The sequence below is a fragment of the Canis lupus genome, chromosome 16 (genome assembly GCF_003254725.2).
Source record: "Canis lupus dingo isolate Sandy chromosome 16, ASM325472v2, whole genome shotgun sequence".
Classification (NCBI taxonomy): Eukaryota; Metazoa; Chordata; class Mammalia; order Carnivora; family Canidae; genus Canis; species Canis lupus.
Window position 1 is genome coordinate 10,035,728 of NC_064258.1, and position 14,560 is coordinate 10,050,287.

At 36.5% G+C, this 14,560-nt stretch overlaps 1 protein-coding gene across 2 annotated transcripts in view; it reads right to left on the reverse strand.

The window, feature by feature from the left end:
* TRIM24 (tripartite motif containing 24) overlaps positions 1 to 14,560 on the reverse strand; it is a 99,896-nt gene that overhangs the window by 14,637 nt on the left and 70,699 nt on the right. Inside the window, exons 8-10 of one of the 2 annotated variants that reach the window (XM_025433903.3) lie at positions 9,968 to 10,085; positions 7,339 to 7,505; positions 1,773 to 1,946 (exon numbers count right to left, since the gene is read on the reverse strand). In XM_025433903.3, the coding sequence (XP_025289688.1) occupies positions 1,773 to 1,946; positions 7,339 to 7,505; positions 9,968 to 10,085 (459 nt within the window). Of the gene's footprint in view, positions 1 to 1,772; positions 1,947 to 7,236; positions 7,506 to 9,967; positions 10,086 to 14,560 lie in introns of both variants that reach the window. The other variant, XM_025433902.3, reaches the window with a different exon arrangement.

A 14,560-nucleotide genomic window follows, 5' to 3' on the forward strand; every position in this document is an offset into this window, starting at 1 on the left:
AATTAACCAACTGAAAACCAATTCCTCACTGTATATTCCTTCTTTGTTCATTTATTCATTCTTGTTTACATTTTTGATCAGAAAACCTTTTAAAACACATCCTTGGTGTGTCCACCCATCAAAAATAATAAATGAGGGAGAGTACACATTTGTGTATACAGAATGTGTTAGGTGCTTCTATATATGTTAGCACTCAGTCTCAGCACAACTCTTCAAGGTACTCAATGTATAGTTGGGACAAATGACATTTAAAAGATTAAACTTGTACAAGGTCACAAAATTATTAGGAAAGTAAACAGAATTTAAGGCTAAGCTGTAGCTTGGGCCCTTTGAATCTCCTTCTACCGATGAAATAGAGAGCTATGCCTTTTATTTAAAAGTATTTTTATTAACTATTACTTAAGAAAATTTGGTGATATTATTTATTATTTTTTTTAAAGATTTTATTTATTTATTCATGAGAGACACAGAGAGAGAGGCAGTGACAGGCCGAGGGAGGAGCAGGCTCCACGCAGGGAGCCTGACGTGGGACTCGATCCTGGGTCTCCAGAATCATGCCGGGGCGGAAGGCAGCGCCAAACCGCTGAGCCACCGGGGCTGCCCAATTTGATGATATTATGGCAAAACCAAACTAATTATAACAGTGTATATATTTTTTATTTTTAAAATTTATTTATTTATTTAAAAGATTTTACTTATTTATTCATGAGAGACACACAGAGAGATGCAGAGACATAGGCAGAGGGAGAAGCAGGCTCCTGCAGGAAGCCCAATGTGGGACTCCATCCCAGGACTCCAGAATCATGTTCTAAGCCACCCAGGTCCCCCAGTGTGTATAATTTTTAGAATAGAATTTTCAAATCATTTGATTAAATGAATGTCAGAGAATTATGGAAATAGCATCATATTCCTTATTTTAGTCTTGGCAAAAAAACTGAAAACTGAAATCAATCTACAAGTGTTAAACTAGAAAGACTGTTGACACAGGTGCTTGGAGAAGACAGAATCTTTAATTGTGAAAAAGTAATGTCATATCTAGAAAATATTTTTACCTGAAAACATTATGAATATAAATAATAAACCTTATCAGACTTAATATGTAACCTTAAATATTTAACTTAATCACATATATATGTGCCCTATATTAAAACTGTCAGTTTGTTTTTAAGAAGTCTCCTTGTAATGACTTAAAGATTCATTTATGTTCTCTCTTATAGAATATAACCTGTATTAGTTAGAACAGTTCTGTCTTAATGAACTCAGCTAAAAGCTACACCTGTCAATACTGCCAAAATCCATACCCATCTATGACTGATTATTCTGGGCCTTCACTCCAATACCAATATAAGTGGCTTGATTTTTCTTGTTAGTTACAAATCAAGACCCTTTCTCTTACCTTTGTTTCTAGAGGCCTGTCTGTAATAAACTTTGTAACTCACATTTATTTAAAAAAAAAAAAAAAAAAAAAAAAAAAGGAGGAGGAGGGCTCTTGGGTGGCTCAAGTGTCCAACCTTTGGTTTTGGCTCAGGTCTTGATCTCAGGGTCCTGGGATTAAGCCCTGAGTTGGGTTCCATGTTCATCAGGGAGTTGGCTTGAGAATTCTCTCTCCCTCTCCCTTTGTCCCTCCCCCTGTTCACATGCTTTCTCTCTCTCAAATAAGTCTTAAAAAAAAAAAAAGTTTGCACTTGCTCTTCATTGCTTTATCTATAAATTCGATGTGATTTGAAAATAGAGAAGCAGAACAAGAAGCTGTAGAAAGTAAATATATATACCTGTTTTATAGCTTGTTGAGCCAAAAAAGCCATCTGTAGTGGGTTGGGCTTTATTGCTTGTCGTGGCATGTTCTGGTTTGATGGATATCTCAGCTGTTGAGGATGTGGAGGAAGAACTGGTCCATTGGGTTTGGGGCTGTGATTTTGAAAATTTATCAAACGTGGAGGGGGTTGCTGGAAAAAAGAAATTAAACCAATTTAGTGACAATCATCTCTTGAAAGATAAATTATAGAGAACTCTCTAACGTTCAGAGAAAGGTAGCAACTCAGTCACAGATGAATAACTTAATTCTACAACAAGGGAATGGGGGAAGGAGGCAGCCTTCCAGAATGTGTATAGGCTATGTGAAAAGTCTGATCAGGAAAGAGCTTTGGGAGAGGGGTTTCCAACTTTAAGTAGGTTACAAAAGGACTGGACCTAGGCCATCTTAGGAGGTAGGAAAAATTTGTGTTCGGTATTCTAAGTCCCTGATGATTACATTTTGCAAAGAACTGCCCTCTTTGGATCTCCTAAAATAATGCGATAGTAGAATAATAATTGCTAGCATTTACTGAGCAGTTGTTACATGCCAGTACTGCTTTAAGGGCTTTACAAGATAGAACTCATTTAATCTTCGTAATAATACCATGAGGCGGGGATCCTCTTCATTTTACAGAAAAGGAAACCAAGGTATAGAGGATTTAAATAACCTGTCCCAGATTAACAAAGATAATAAAAGATGAAGCTGGAACTTAAACTCAAGCACTGTGGATCCAAAGTTTGCACTCAACCAATAAATTATGAATAATGAAAACAGCTGATATTAATAACATTTAAAAATTAATGAGCTTTAGATTTTACTGAGGTCAAACTACATGCCAGGCATTGTGATTAGCATTTTACATATGTTACTTCATTATCACCTTCCCCTTATTTTACAAGTGAGGACACTAAATATTAGAAAGCTTAAAGAACTTGAGAAAGGTCACACAGCTAGTAAAAGGCAGCACTAGAGCTTTAATCCAAATCTACTCTGCGATGTCCTCACCACGTTCTGGTGTTCAGCTGGGGGTTGATTAAGGTACTAATTACACATGAGAGGATGAATTTCCCTAGAAGAAAAGAGATTTCAAATGGAAACCCTCCAAGGACAACATTGGTGGGTTACAGGACAGGGCAAGAGCTGGGAAGGCAAGCCTACTCTGTGCATAAATGCTAGCCCTGGAAATTGAGATCAGTGTTATAGAAAAAAGGTAGCCTTGTATGTCAGTCACAGTTTCATTGTGAACTGATTCTCTGGTTAGCAACTTACTGCAAAGTAAATACTTATTTTTAGGCTCTCTAAACTATATATGATTAGAACTTCTCAGAAAGGGAAGTATTAACTTCCATATACAATAGGGGACAAACAAATGTGAAATTTGTAGGGCTAGGGACGCCTGGGTGGCTCAGCAGTGTAGCACCTGCCTTCAGCCCAGGGTGTGATCCTGGAGACCCGGGATCGAATTCCATGTCGGGCTCCCTGCATGGAGCCTGCTTCTCCCTCTGCCTGTGTCTCTGCTTCTCTCTGTGTCTCTCATGAATAAATAAAATCTTAAAAGAAAGAAAGAAAGAAATTCGTAGGGCTGAAGTAGCAGCACCTAAACTTTTGGCCCTCTGAAGGACGACAGCTATAAAATGTAGCCCTGCTATTTTTGCTTTCCTTTCTCATTTGTGGAATTAACTCTCCTTTCCTGGGTAAATGCTTCTTTTCCCTCTCTCACAAATTAGTTGGCACTGGGTTCACTCTCAGTAACTCTCAAGAGTGGCCAGCAATTATAGACCCAATGAAAAATAGATTTAGATACTATTTTTCAAGACCAAAGGAAATTCTGTGGTTGAAGAAGAGAAAAATATTAGAGAAATTGTCATAACTGTACACAGAAGCATAAGCCTGAATCCATAGCGATTCTCTGATTTTCAAAGTTTTGGAACTTGGAGGGTTTTGTATCAGAGAAACACAAACAGAAGACAGTTGATGAATTACAAGGGAAATAGTGGAAAACTCTAAATTTTTCTAAGAGATAACTTTTTAAAAAGTGGGAAATCATCCGAAACAGTCCTTAAAAGAGAAAAAAGGAATTACATTAGTCCTTTGCTACCCCACTCTCACAGCCCCACCGCGTCTGAGATTTATACATTGATACACTCAAGAAATGACACTTGATGCTAGAATATTGTACTCTGAGAACTCGGTGTGGGAATGAATGTCAACCTTGCCATCAAGGAGCTCACAGTTTAGTAAGACAGGAGATGTTTTATTTCCCCTCTCCTAAACTGTTATAGTTGATTGTTTTAGGGGAGGCAACTTTGAAGAATAAGATTAGGAACTAGTTATGAACATAAGAGGAAAAGCAAAACTAATGCTACTTTAATTACATGGAATCAACTACTATGCAAGGAAGATACAAGAGGAAAATACAGAATAGAGAAATAATTGAGTGCTTAAGCAAACATATACATTATTATCCTCATCCTCACTCTAAGTACCTTCATGATTATAGGCTTTGATTGTATTCCAGGTCAGTACTTCCCAATTGTGCATAGATAACCATGAAGGATACCAGATGTCCTTCTAACATACATCCACTGTGTAGGAAAAATTAATGTATGCAATGAACAAGAGTATCTCCACAGCAGTAAATATGACTCAGGAGTGAGAACTATTGCTATGAATTATGTATAAAACATAGGTGACAATGTTCTCTAACAAACTGTGATCTGTCCACTGGACTATAGACTGTGTGCTGAATAAACAGATGCACAGTTTATCAAGTTTTTACCCCTTAGTTCTATATCCTACTTCTACAAAAAACAACTCATGTAAGCAATTTTTATTTTTTTATTTTTATTTTTTTTAAAGATTTTATTTATTCAGGAGAGACAGACAGAGAGAGAGAGAGAGAGAGAGAGAGAGAGGCAGAGACACAGGCAGAGGGAGAAGCAGGCTCCATGCAGGGAGCCCGATGTGAGACTTGATCCTGGGACTCCAGTAACTCCAGTATCACGCCCTGGGCTGAAGGCAGATGCTTAACCACTGAGCCACCCAGGCGTCCCATGTAAGCAATTTTTAGAAGTAGTCTTTAAATTAGCCATGTCCTATGGACAGATGTAGAGTATGATTTAAACATACCCACAAAGCCAGAGGCACACACAACTTCCTTATAGACAGTAAGTATATAGCTAGGTAGAGCAATGTGAAAGCTTAAGGAAGAGGATAATTAGTGAAAAATATATGAGTATTTGGCAGAGAACACATAAAAATGAGAGATTAAATATGAAAAAAGATTCAGGAGTCATTGAGAATAGTAGAAAACACCACTCTGAGGGAATAACCAAAAGATGTGAAAACTACTTTATTTTTAAGTGGGAAAATTAGGTTGAATAGAGACTGTGCATTATATAGATTGTGTAGCAGTAAATCCTAGAGAGGAAAATAAGATCAAAAATAAATTCCTGAGATATATAGGCCAAAGGCTCAGAGGTCATTTTCAATTTGTCACTGCTTATAAAGAACAATGACAGAGTGACCAAGTCACATAATATCTACTTATTACCTCAGTTCCTTCTTAGTGAGAAGGCAATGAACGCAAATAATAGATTTATTCTTTTTCATGTTAATAAACTTTTTTTTTTTTAAAGTTTTGTTTGAGAGAGAGAGAGAGAATGAGAAAGTATGAGTGGGAAGAGGGAAAGGGAGAAAGCAGACTCCCCACTGAACAGGGAATCTGACATGGGACTAGATCCCAGGATCCTAGAACCCTGACCTGAACTAAAGGCAGAGGCTTAACCAACTGAACCATCCATGTGCCCCCATGTTAATAAACTATTAAATAAAAATCACCTTTCTATCTCCCAGACACCTAAGATAAATATTAATTATGCGAATACTTAGCTCTAGGCACTCAACTCTCTTTTCTCTTCAAATTTATCTTTAGAAATATTTTGGTATTCTTTGAAGTTTACCTGCAGTGGATCCAGTCTACAGAGGTAATGATAAAATCACTCAATTTTCTTAAAATTTCAACTCTTTCAGTTGTGCTCCTGGTATCTAAAGTGTACAAGTCTTTTCCCAAGGAACACTCACCAAAGCTCTCTTAAATTCTTTGTTAATCACTTCCCATGAAAATGTGAGTTAGAACAAAGTTCTAGAGGAATAATCTACTGGAATATTTATATTCCCCTGGATTCGACATGCATTCTTAGTCTAATTACTAGAAAGCCATAAGCCTTAAATAAATCACTTTCGGCTTTCACACAAGCAACTTAACAAAATCAGGATCTACATATGTCTACAATTTTATATTCAGTATTGAAGTAAGAGCCCGAAGAAGAGCAATTCTATGTTTTGTAAAATTGCTATAAAAAATACTAATATGTCATTACATTGCTTTTTCATAAAGAACCATATTATACATTCCTCTTAGTGCTAGAAAAATACTAGTAAAAAGTTTCTTCCTTAATTAACAGGCAGGTTTTCTTTTTACCAAATAATATAGGTAGTATTTGTTTGTTTTCTTTGGTTGAGAAAAAATCTTGATCTAAGTCTCATTCTCAAGTAAAATGAGAATTCTTAGCCTAGTACTGCACACTTTGATACTTATTAAACCTTATTCCATATCATTCATGTCATTCCATTTGAAGTATACCACTTCAAATCCTTCTTAGAAATAGGAAGGGTATAAACTAATAAATAAATGTAACTGTAAATAACAATTTGTATGAATTAGACTTTACATTCCTGAGTAAACTTTTATTATTAATTATGCCCAGATCTAACTTGAGCGAGACTCTTTAACAAAGAGTATAAACTTATCTGCAAAAATAGGATTAAAAGTAAATGGAATACTTCATATCTAGTAAAAATAAGAATAGTTCATGGAATATCTGTTCAGAAAGAGAGTCTAAGGAAGGGAGATTTCTAATGAACCACTCCTCAACCCTTTTCTATTTCATTTTACCCTAGTTTCTTTTCTTTTTTTTTTTTTTTTCATTTTACCCTAGTTTCTAAGACACACTGTGATTTTCCTAAACACTGCAATCTCACAAAGACCAAATAACTAACTAAAAAAAAAAAAAAGACCAAATAACTGAAGTATGAAGTATAAATCATTCTGAAGCATAATACAGGAAGAATGAGTTACAGATACACAACTTTACCATCAGCCATAGGCATGGGTTGTTTAGGAATGCAATCATTTATCCTCTGTTATAATTTGAAGATAACAAAGAGAAGATGAAAATAGTCATACCAGCCAAATAAACTATTAATTCCTTTTTGAGAAGGACTAAAAACTAGGAGTTAAGTTAGGGACACTTTTGATAAATTTTTATAAATTTATATATTTAAATCATAGATGACAGATGTCTTGGTTATTTTAAGAGATGCTGAATACAATTGTATTATAATTATCTAAGTTAGGACAGGCCTGCTTCCAAATTTACCTGATGAGAGATGGAAGGTTGCTGGATGGGCCCCTGCATTCTAGGGTTTGGTAAACCCACAGGTGCTGGCCTCCGTTGCACCTGTTGCCTCTGAGCCATTACCTGTTGCTGCATATGCTGGAGTCGTAATTGAGCTAGGCTGATCTGTGTTGGAAACTTGGATAACTGGTTTGAAGATAAACCACCTGGTGGCTGTGAATTCTGTTCCACGACAGGATTCTGCTTAGGCATTTGTGGCTGACTCTCTTTATCTTCAATTACTAAAGAACCTAATTAAAGAGAAAAGGTTAAGTTCTTAAGTTTTTCTGATAGTGAAATACTGTATTTTGTAAGGCTATTTTTGCTGAACTTCAAATTGCCAAGAAACTTTTTGGTCTCAGGAACACTTTACACTCTTAAAAATAGAAGGCCCCGAGGTTTATGTAAGTTCTAGCTGTCAAATTTTACCATATTAGAAACTATTAAAAGCATTTTTTACCTCTTAATTCATTTAAAAATAAACCCAGAATAACACATTTTTATGAAAAAACTTTTCAAAAAATTAGTGATGAGTGGTATTATTTTTTTTATATTTAAAAAAATCTCTTTACATGTCTGGACTAAAAGCTGAATTCTCCTATCTGTCGTTGCATTATCTGTCATGATATATTGTTTAGGTTGAAATATATGCAGAAAACTGGCCACATACAGACATGTAGTTGGAAAAGGGAGGCCTCGTGGTCTCCTAAACAAGCCTCATACTATACCTTGAGAACTACTGTTATCAAAACAAAACAAGGAAACCTGACATTGGTTCTAAAATTCCCACAATGTATTTCTGATTCGTTAGTAGGAACAATTAGTAATCTCTAAAGTTCCTTATATCCTCACAGTGCATACTACATCAGTTCTCTGATAAGACAGCAATTTGGCTTATAGTTACACTTAGAATTTAAAGGTGCCGTCAGTAGGTCTGATCAAAGCATAAGGCAAAGGTTGACTTCAACAGTAGAGATTCAATTAAATGTTTCTGATCTTCTAATAAGCATAAATATCCTAAAAAATATTATCACTCATTACATACTCACTGTGTTAGGCAATATGAGAGTACGTCTACGTACATCCTTGCTAAAGTCCTTTTTATAGATAAGGGAATCTAAGGCTCAGGGAAATTGAACAACTTACCCAAACTCACCAAGACATTAACTGAATGTTGATCTAGGTTAGTATTTTCCCCTTGCACTCTTCTAGAAGATGTTTCTCAGAAGCCATGCATAAACAAGTTTGGGAAACTTGTCTCCTTCTTAGAATATTTAAAATGCAAATCTCATTGTAAATGACAATTTTCACAGCTATAAATGATGGCTCTGAGAAGTCTTACAGTATATTATTTGATTTTATTATAGGATTTTCACAAACTTCACAACAGAGATGCTGTTTTTATTTTGCTTTTGCTGATACAGATTTATCTAAAACTATCCATTTATGTGTATATAGTTACACATTCTTAATTTTACTATATCATGTGGTTTATTCTGTGATATGCTTATATGTATTTCTGTATATGACTGCTTATGTTCTCCATATAGCTGAATGTGTGATGGTTCAGTGGGGAAGGGTAAGAGATGCTTATAAATGCACTTTGCATTAAGATGCTTATTTTTAGTAATATAGGTGTGTGTGATTCCAGTTGCCTGCTATCTATCAATAAATACGTTGCTGCATGCATTTTGCAATTGAGCTGCAGAGGTCACTTTATCGCTGTCCTTTTTTGTTCTGTTGTGTGGATGAGATTTGCGTAAGCTTATTGCCTCCATTCTTGGTATGTTCTGACAGCACTGGCTCTCTTTCTAGCCATTTCTTCCTTTCCTACCTAGAATCTAGCCTAGGGAGTGACAGCAACTATCTTTGAGGATTTTGAAACACGGTCAGTGAGACCAAAAGCTGTCATCAAAGGGAATACACTGGTGGTTGATGAAGAATGTATAGGGAATTCTTAGACTTCTATTTCTTTAGTTTTCCTGTGAGAAATTAAGAGGTAGAAAGTGAAGACTTTTTCCACTAGCAAATAAAGAAAGGAAGATAAATAACTTCCTGGTGAGCTGCCTGCAAAGATATTTGAGCTCCTAATCTTACCAAAATGATAGTCTCCCTTTATGATAAGTCAGTGGACTCTAATACTTGAAACTGGGGCACTTTTCTATATGCATGTTATACTCCAATTAGGCAGTTTTAAATATAGTTATTACATAAAAGGGGAGTAAAAAAATAAGAAATCTTCCCTAGCAAGATCAAGCAAATGAATCCTTAGGTGCTTCATGACTAGGTATAAAAAGTAAGCCAATATGAGAAATACTATTTTAATAGAAAATACTCCAAAAATAAAAAATCCTGTATCAATGGCAGTCAGTCATGAGTGAAAAGTTTCATTACCCCATTCTAATAAACCTACAGTTAACATACAAGCAAGATTCTATGGGGAAAAAAAACTTCTAAATCCCAAAGTCTAGACATCTGTGAGTCATAAGGATGTTCCTATCATCCATTTATTTACATGTGTTGTTGTATTATTCATGCATGTGTCACACATATACATAACATTTATAAAATACTGGCAAAAACTCCATGTCTTCAAAACAAGGTGATAAAAGCGCTTCATGGGTAGAAGGAAATACGTTTTCAATAATGTGTCATAATCATTAATAGTTCCAGAAACAAATGACACTTTGAGAAAATTGACATAAAGGCCTACCTAAATTGATAATATTCTGAGCCCAGAAACTAGGATCACAGTGAAACTGGATGGTATTGTTGGTCACTGGGGAAGCATCACACCTTGCTCGAAGGAGGTGCCTTAATCGGTATGTAATCTAGAAAAAAGGAAAGACAACTAAACATTGGTGTCTTTAATCAGGCAAACAATATATTAAGTAAATACACAAAAAATGGTCTCTGGTATGTATGCTAACACAAAATAATTGTATCTAAGTTATAAAATGTGGACATACAACATATTTTACAACAACATATATAACAAAGTTTTCTTTCCAAAACATGTCAAGTTTGTTTTTTTTTAAACATGTTAAAAGTTTTGAAATATAATTCAATTAGCTATACTACTGAATACAAAGCTGAAAAGTGGGGATCCCTGGGTGGCTCAGCGGTTTGGTGCCTGCCTTTGGCCCAGGGCGCAATCCCGGAGTCCCAGGATCGAATCCCACGTCGGGCTCCCTGCAGGGAGCCTGCTTCTCCCTCTGCCTGTGTCTTTGTGCCTCTCTCTCTCTCTCTCTATGTCTATCATAAATAAGTAAATAAATAAATCTTAAAAAAAACTGAAAAGTATCTTAAAGTGATAGGTTATGATTAATTTTTTGAATTATTAAAACTTCAGAGAATCACCAACTAAATATTTGCAAAATAATGTTTATTTTTTTTTTTTTTTTTTTTTTTTTTTTTTTTAAACATCCCTTTATTATTTTTTTTTTTTTTTAATTTTTATTTATTTATGATAGTCACACAGAGAGAGAGAGAGAGAGAGGCAGAGACACAGGCAGAGGGAGAAGCAGGCTCCATGCACCGGGAGCCCGACGTGGGATTCGATCCCGGGTCTCCAGGATCGCGCCCTGGGCCAAAGGCAGGCGCTAAACCGCTGCGCCACCCAGGGATCCCGCAAAATAATGTTTAAAAACACGTATCACTCTTTTATTTTACTTACTTTTTTAAAGAAGGATTCAAAACTTAGAGGGCTAATGAGTTATGGAAAGTACAATCTCTGCTCAGGAGATGTAAGTACAGCCCATAAGTAGGCCTGCTAGTGGGATGGTTCTCCTTGCTCCTCTGTTTTGAATCTCATGTCACCACACCATACACCCCCACCGCTGCCAACCTCCTTCCACACTGTGGTCCCGCTGAATACTTGATCATTCTCCCTTAGTTGAAGAATTGAGTTTCTGGCAAACTATCACCATCTCCAATATCACTCTTGTCATAATTCTTGATGATTTTAATATCCAACCAGCTGAACCTTCTTCTCAACTTACTTCCTCTAGGTACCAATAATCCTATAAACCTTAAAGGTCCTACATGTGTTTGCTCTTATAATATCCCCCTATCCTTTGATCTCACCTTACCAGGAACCTTACCCAGCTGAAATCCAGGGTCAATCACCATAATCATTTCCTTGCATATAACCTCAATACCTCTTTCCATCACATACTCCATCACATATACTTCCTTCCCTCTCAATCTTTCCCCCAAACAACCCTGGTTAAACCCAAGTTTTGGCCAGATATAACTGGACTATGTAACACATGACAATTTACTTCATGTGGGCCCCTAAGTTTGGCTGGCTATCATATGACATTTTTCTAGTACTTTACTTCCCTACTCTCCTAAATGACTATTCAGATTTTCTTCTCAAATCTCTACCACCTCCTTCCTCCCTCATGCTCAATCTCAGCTGATTTTGCTTATAATTTTACTGAGAGAGTAGGAATGAATAGTCAGGGACCTTCTACAAATTCTCACCACTTATATTAGTGTTCCCTCCTATTACAATGGATTCAGTGGCCGTGCCTTTTTTTTTTTTTTTTTTTTTTTAATTTTATTTATTTGAGAGAGACAGAGCACATGTGTGCTCAAGCAAACTCCCCCACGGAGGATGGAATCTGATGTGGGGCTTGATCCCAGGACTCTGGGATCATGATCTATGCTGAAATCAAGAGTCAGATGCTTATCTGACAGCCAGCCAGGTGCCCCTAAATGGCCATGCTTCTAAAGCCAGTCCTTCCACTTACGCAGGAGTACCCAACCTTTCTTGCCTACTCATAGACGTCTTCCCTCACCTAGGCTTCCATTTTACTGGATCACTCTTATCAACATATAAACATGTTTTAACTTTTGCTGGCTAAAAACAAAACTCTTGGCTCCTTTTCTATCATCCACTGCCCCGTTTTTCTGCCTTTTTATTTTTATTTTTTTACAGCAAACTCTTAAAAAAAATTCTTTTTTTTTTTTTTTTTTTTTTTTACTGGCTATTTTTACTGCTCTCTGTTCCCCTCCTCCCATTCTTTCCTGAAGCCACTTCCTGCACTTGGCTTTCAGTATATTATACTCTTGTGGTGTTGCTCATATTCCACCAACTACTACTTTTGGTGGCCACTGAGAATAGGTTTGGATTCCAATGCACCATCGCAGCCTCCAGTGTTGGTTCTTTCAGTCTTCCAACTGCCTTCTTTTCTCCTATACACACATAGTTTTAGTGATCTCATAGAGTGTCATAGTTTAAATGACTCTTGAATTTGTATCTCAAGTCTGGATCTCTTTTTTGAACTTGCATTTCCAATTTCTTACTCATCATCTGGTGTCTGGTAAGCACCTCAAATTTAGTATGTCTAAAAGGGAACTTTTGATCTTTTTCCTCAAGTCTACTTGTCCTATAACCTTCCCTATCTCCACTACTGGCAGCACTATTTTCCTTACTGCTTAGTCCCTAGTTCCTTTCTTTGTCTCACACCCTACGTTCAACCTGTCAGCAAATCTTACTGGTTCTATCCTTAAAAGATATGGATAATCCTACCAGTTTTCTCATCAACTCTATTAATTCTCCTGCTACCACCTTGGAAAAGCCACCTTATTGCAGTAAGATTCTAACTGGTCTCCCTTATTTCTTCCTTGCCCTCAAATACCTATAGTCTATTCTCAGCCACAGTGATTATTAAAATGTAAATCATACTCTGTTGTCCTCAAGACCCCCCCTCTCCAATGGCTCCCCATAACAGTCAGATTAAAAACCAAAGTCCTCATAATGAACTACCATGCTTGTGGTATTTGACTTTGCATTACTTTTCTGACTTAACTTGTACTAACTTTCTGCTCCTTCACTCTGCTCGGGCCCCCCAGGACTCCTTGTATCCATATCACAAAAACTCCCATCTCCATCTTTGCACTTGATGTATGCTCTGCCAGAATATCCCCTAAATATTTACTTCCTTCAGGTTTTGCTTCCTCACTTTTTTCAGTGTTTGCTCAAATATCACGCTCTTTCAACTTCTTTCCTTAATTTACTTTTCTCTAGAGCACTTAAAATATGTATGCTGTTACATGGTATTACTTATTTTCAGTACTGTCTCTTCCCACTAAAATGCAACTTCTTGAGGCAAAGATTCTGTCTTCTGTTCTCCCAGTGCTTAGAATGCTGTCTGAAATACAGCAGGTATTCAATAAGTAAGCGTTGAATAAATAAATTTACTTCAGTTGCTAAACTATTTCCAATAGCCATAATACATTTTAGGCATAAAACATGAAATTATTTTGGGACTATGTGGAATACATGGCACAGTGTGTAGTGCAGTATATAGCAGTCAATACAATGTTCTTCTCCCTAAGTTTTTCTCCCTTTCTTAAATTTTTGCATCCTCTATCAGTTCTTATGGTAAAAAAATGTTAATATGCAAACCATAACAATCATTCCAAGAACTTTCCTTCCTAAATAGTTTCATCATTCCCCAAATTTAATCATTTTGAAATAATTTTAAAATTGTGAAAAACTAAAAAGCACTCTTCACCCAGATTTCCCACCTGTTAATGTATTATTAGCACATTTGTCTCCGTGCCTGCCCAAATGCTTCTGCACACATACACTCTTATTGTCTTTTTCTGAACCTTTTGACAGCAAGTTGCAAACATGAAGTTCTGTTCCAAACACTCCAGTGAGTGCATCTTAACACAAAGATTCCCTAACATAAGCGGCAAGCTCCAAATTCAGAAAGCATGTTTGTCACAATACTACCATCCAATCCAAAGACCATATTCAAATGGGAATTCTCCCAATAGGGTACTTCCTAGGATGCTCTCAAAGAATACAGGTTGTATTTAGTTCCCATGTCTCTGCAGTTCCTTAATCATTCCCTGTCATTCATGTCCTTTGATGGCTCAGGCCTTATATTATGCAAGATGACCTTCAACCCGGGTCTGAGTAGAATTCCTCCTGAGCAGACTTAGTAGAGCATTCTTGTCAGGAATTCCACACAAATGATAATGTGTATTTCTTAGCACATCAGATCGGGAAGCTCAGGATTTCAATCTTTCCCACAGTTGCTGATACAAATCCTCATCACCTGGCATTTTGCTGCCCCGTTTCTCCACTTTAAATTCACTGGATTTCCCCCTTTGTAACTGATTAGTGTTTTGCAAAGAGGTATTCTAGGATTACACTGAGATCCTGTTCGTCAATTCTCTACTCACTAGATTAGCATACTCTGAGGACTCCTTAATTACCTCTAGGATAGTGACCAAATGTGCTTCTTTACCATCTATTCTTTCTACATTTATCGCTTTACATTAT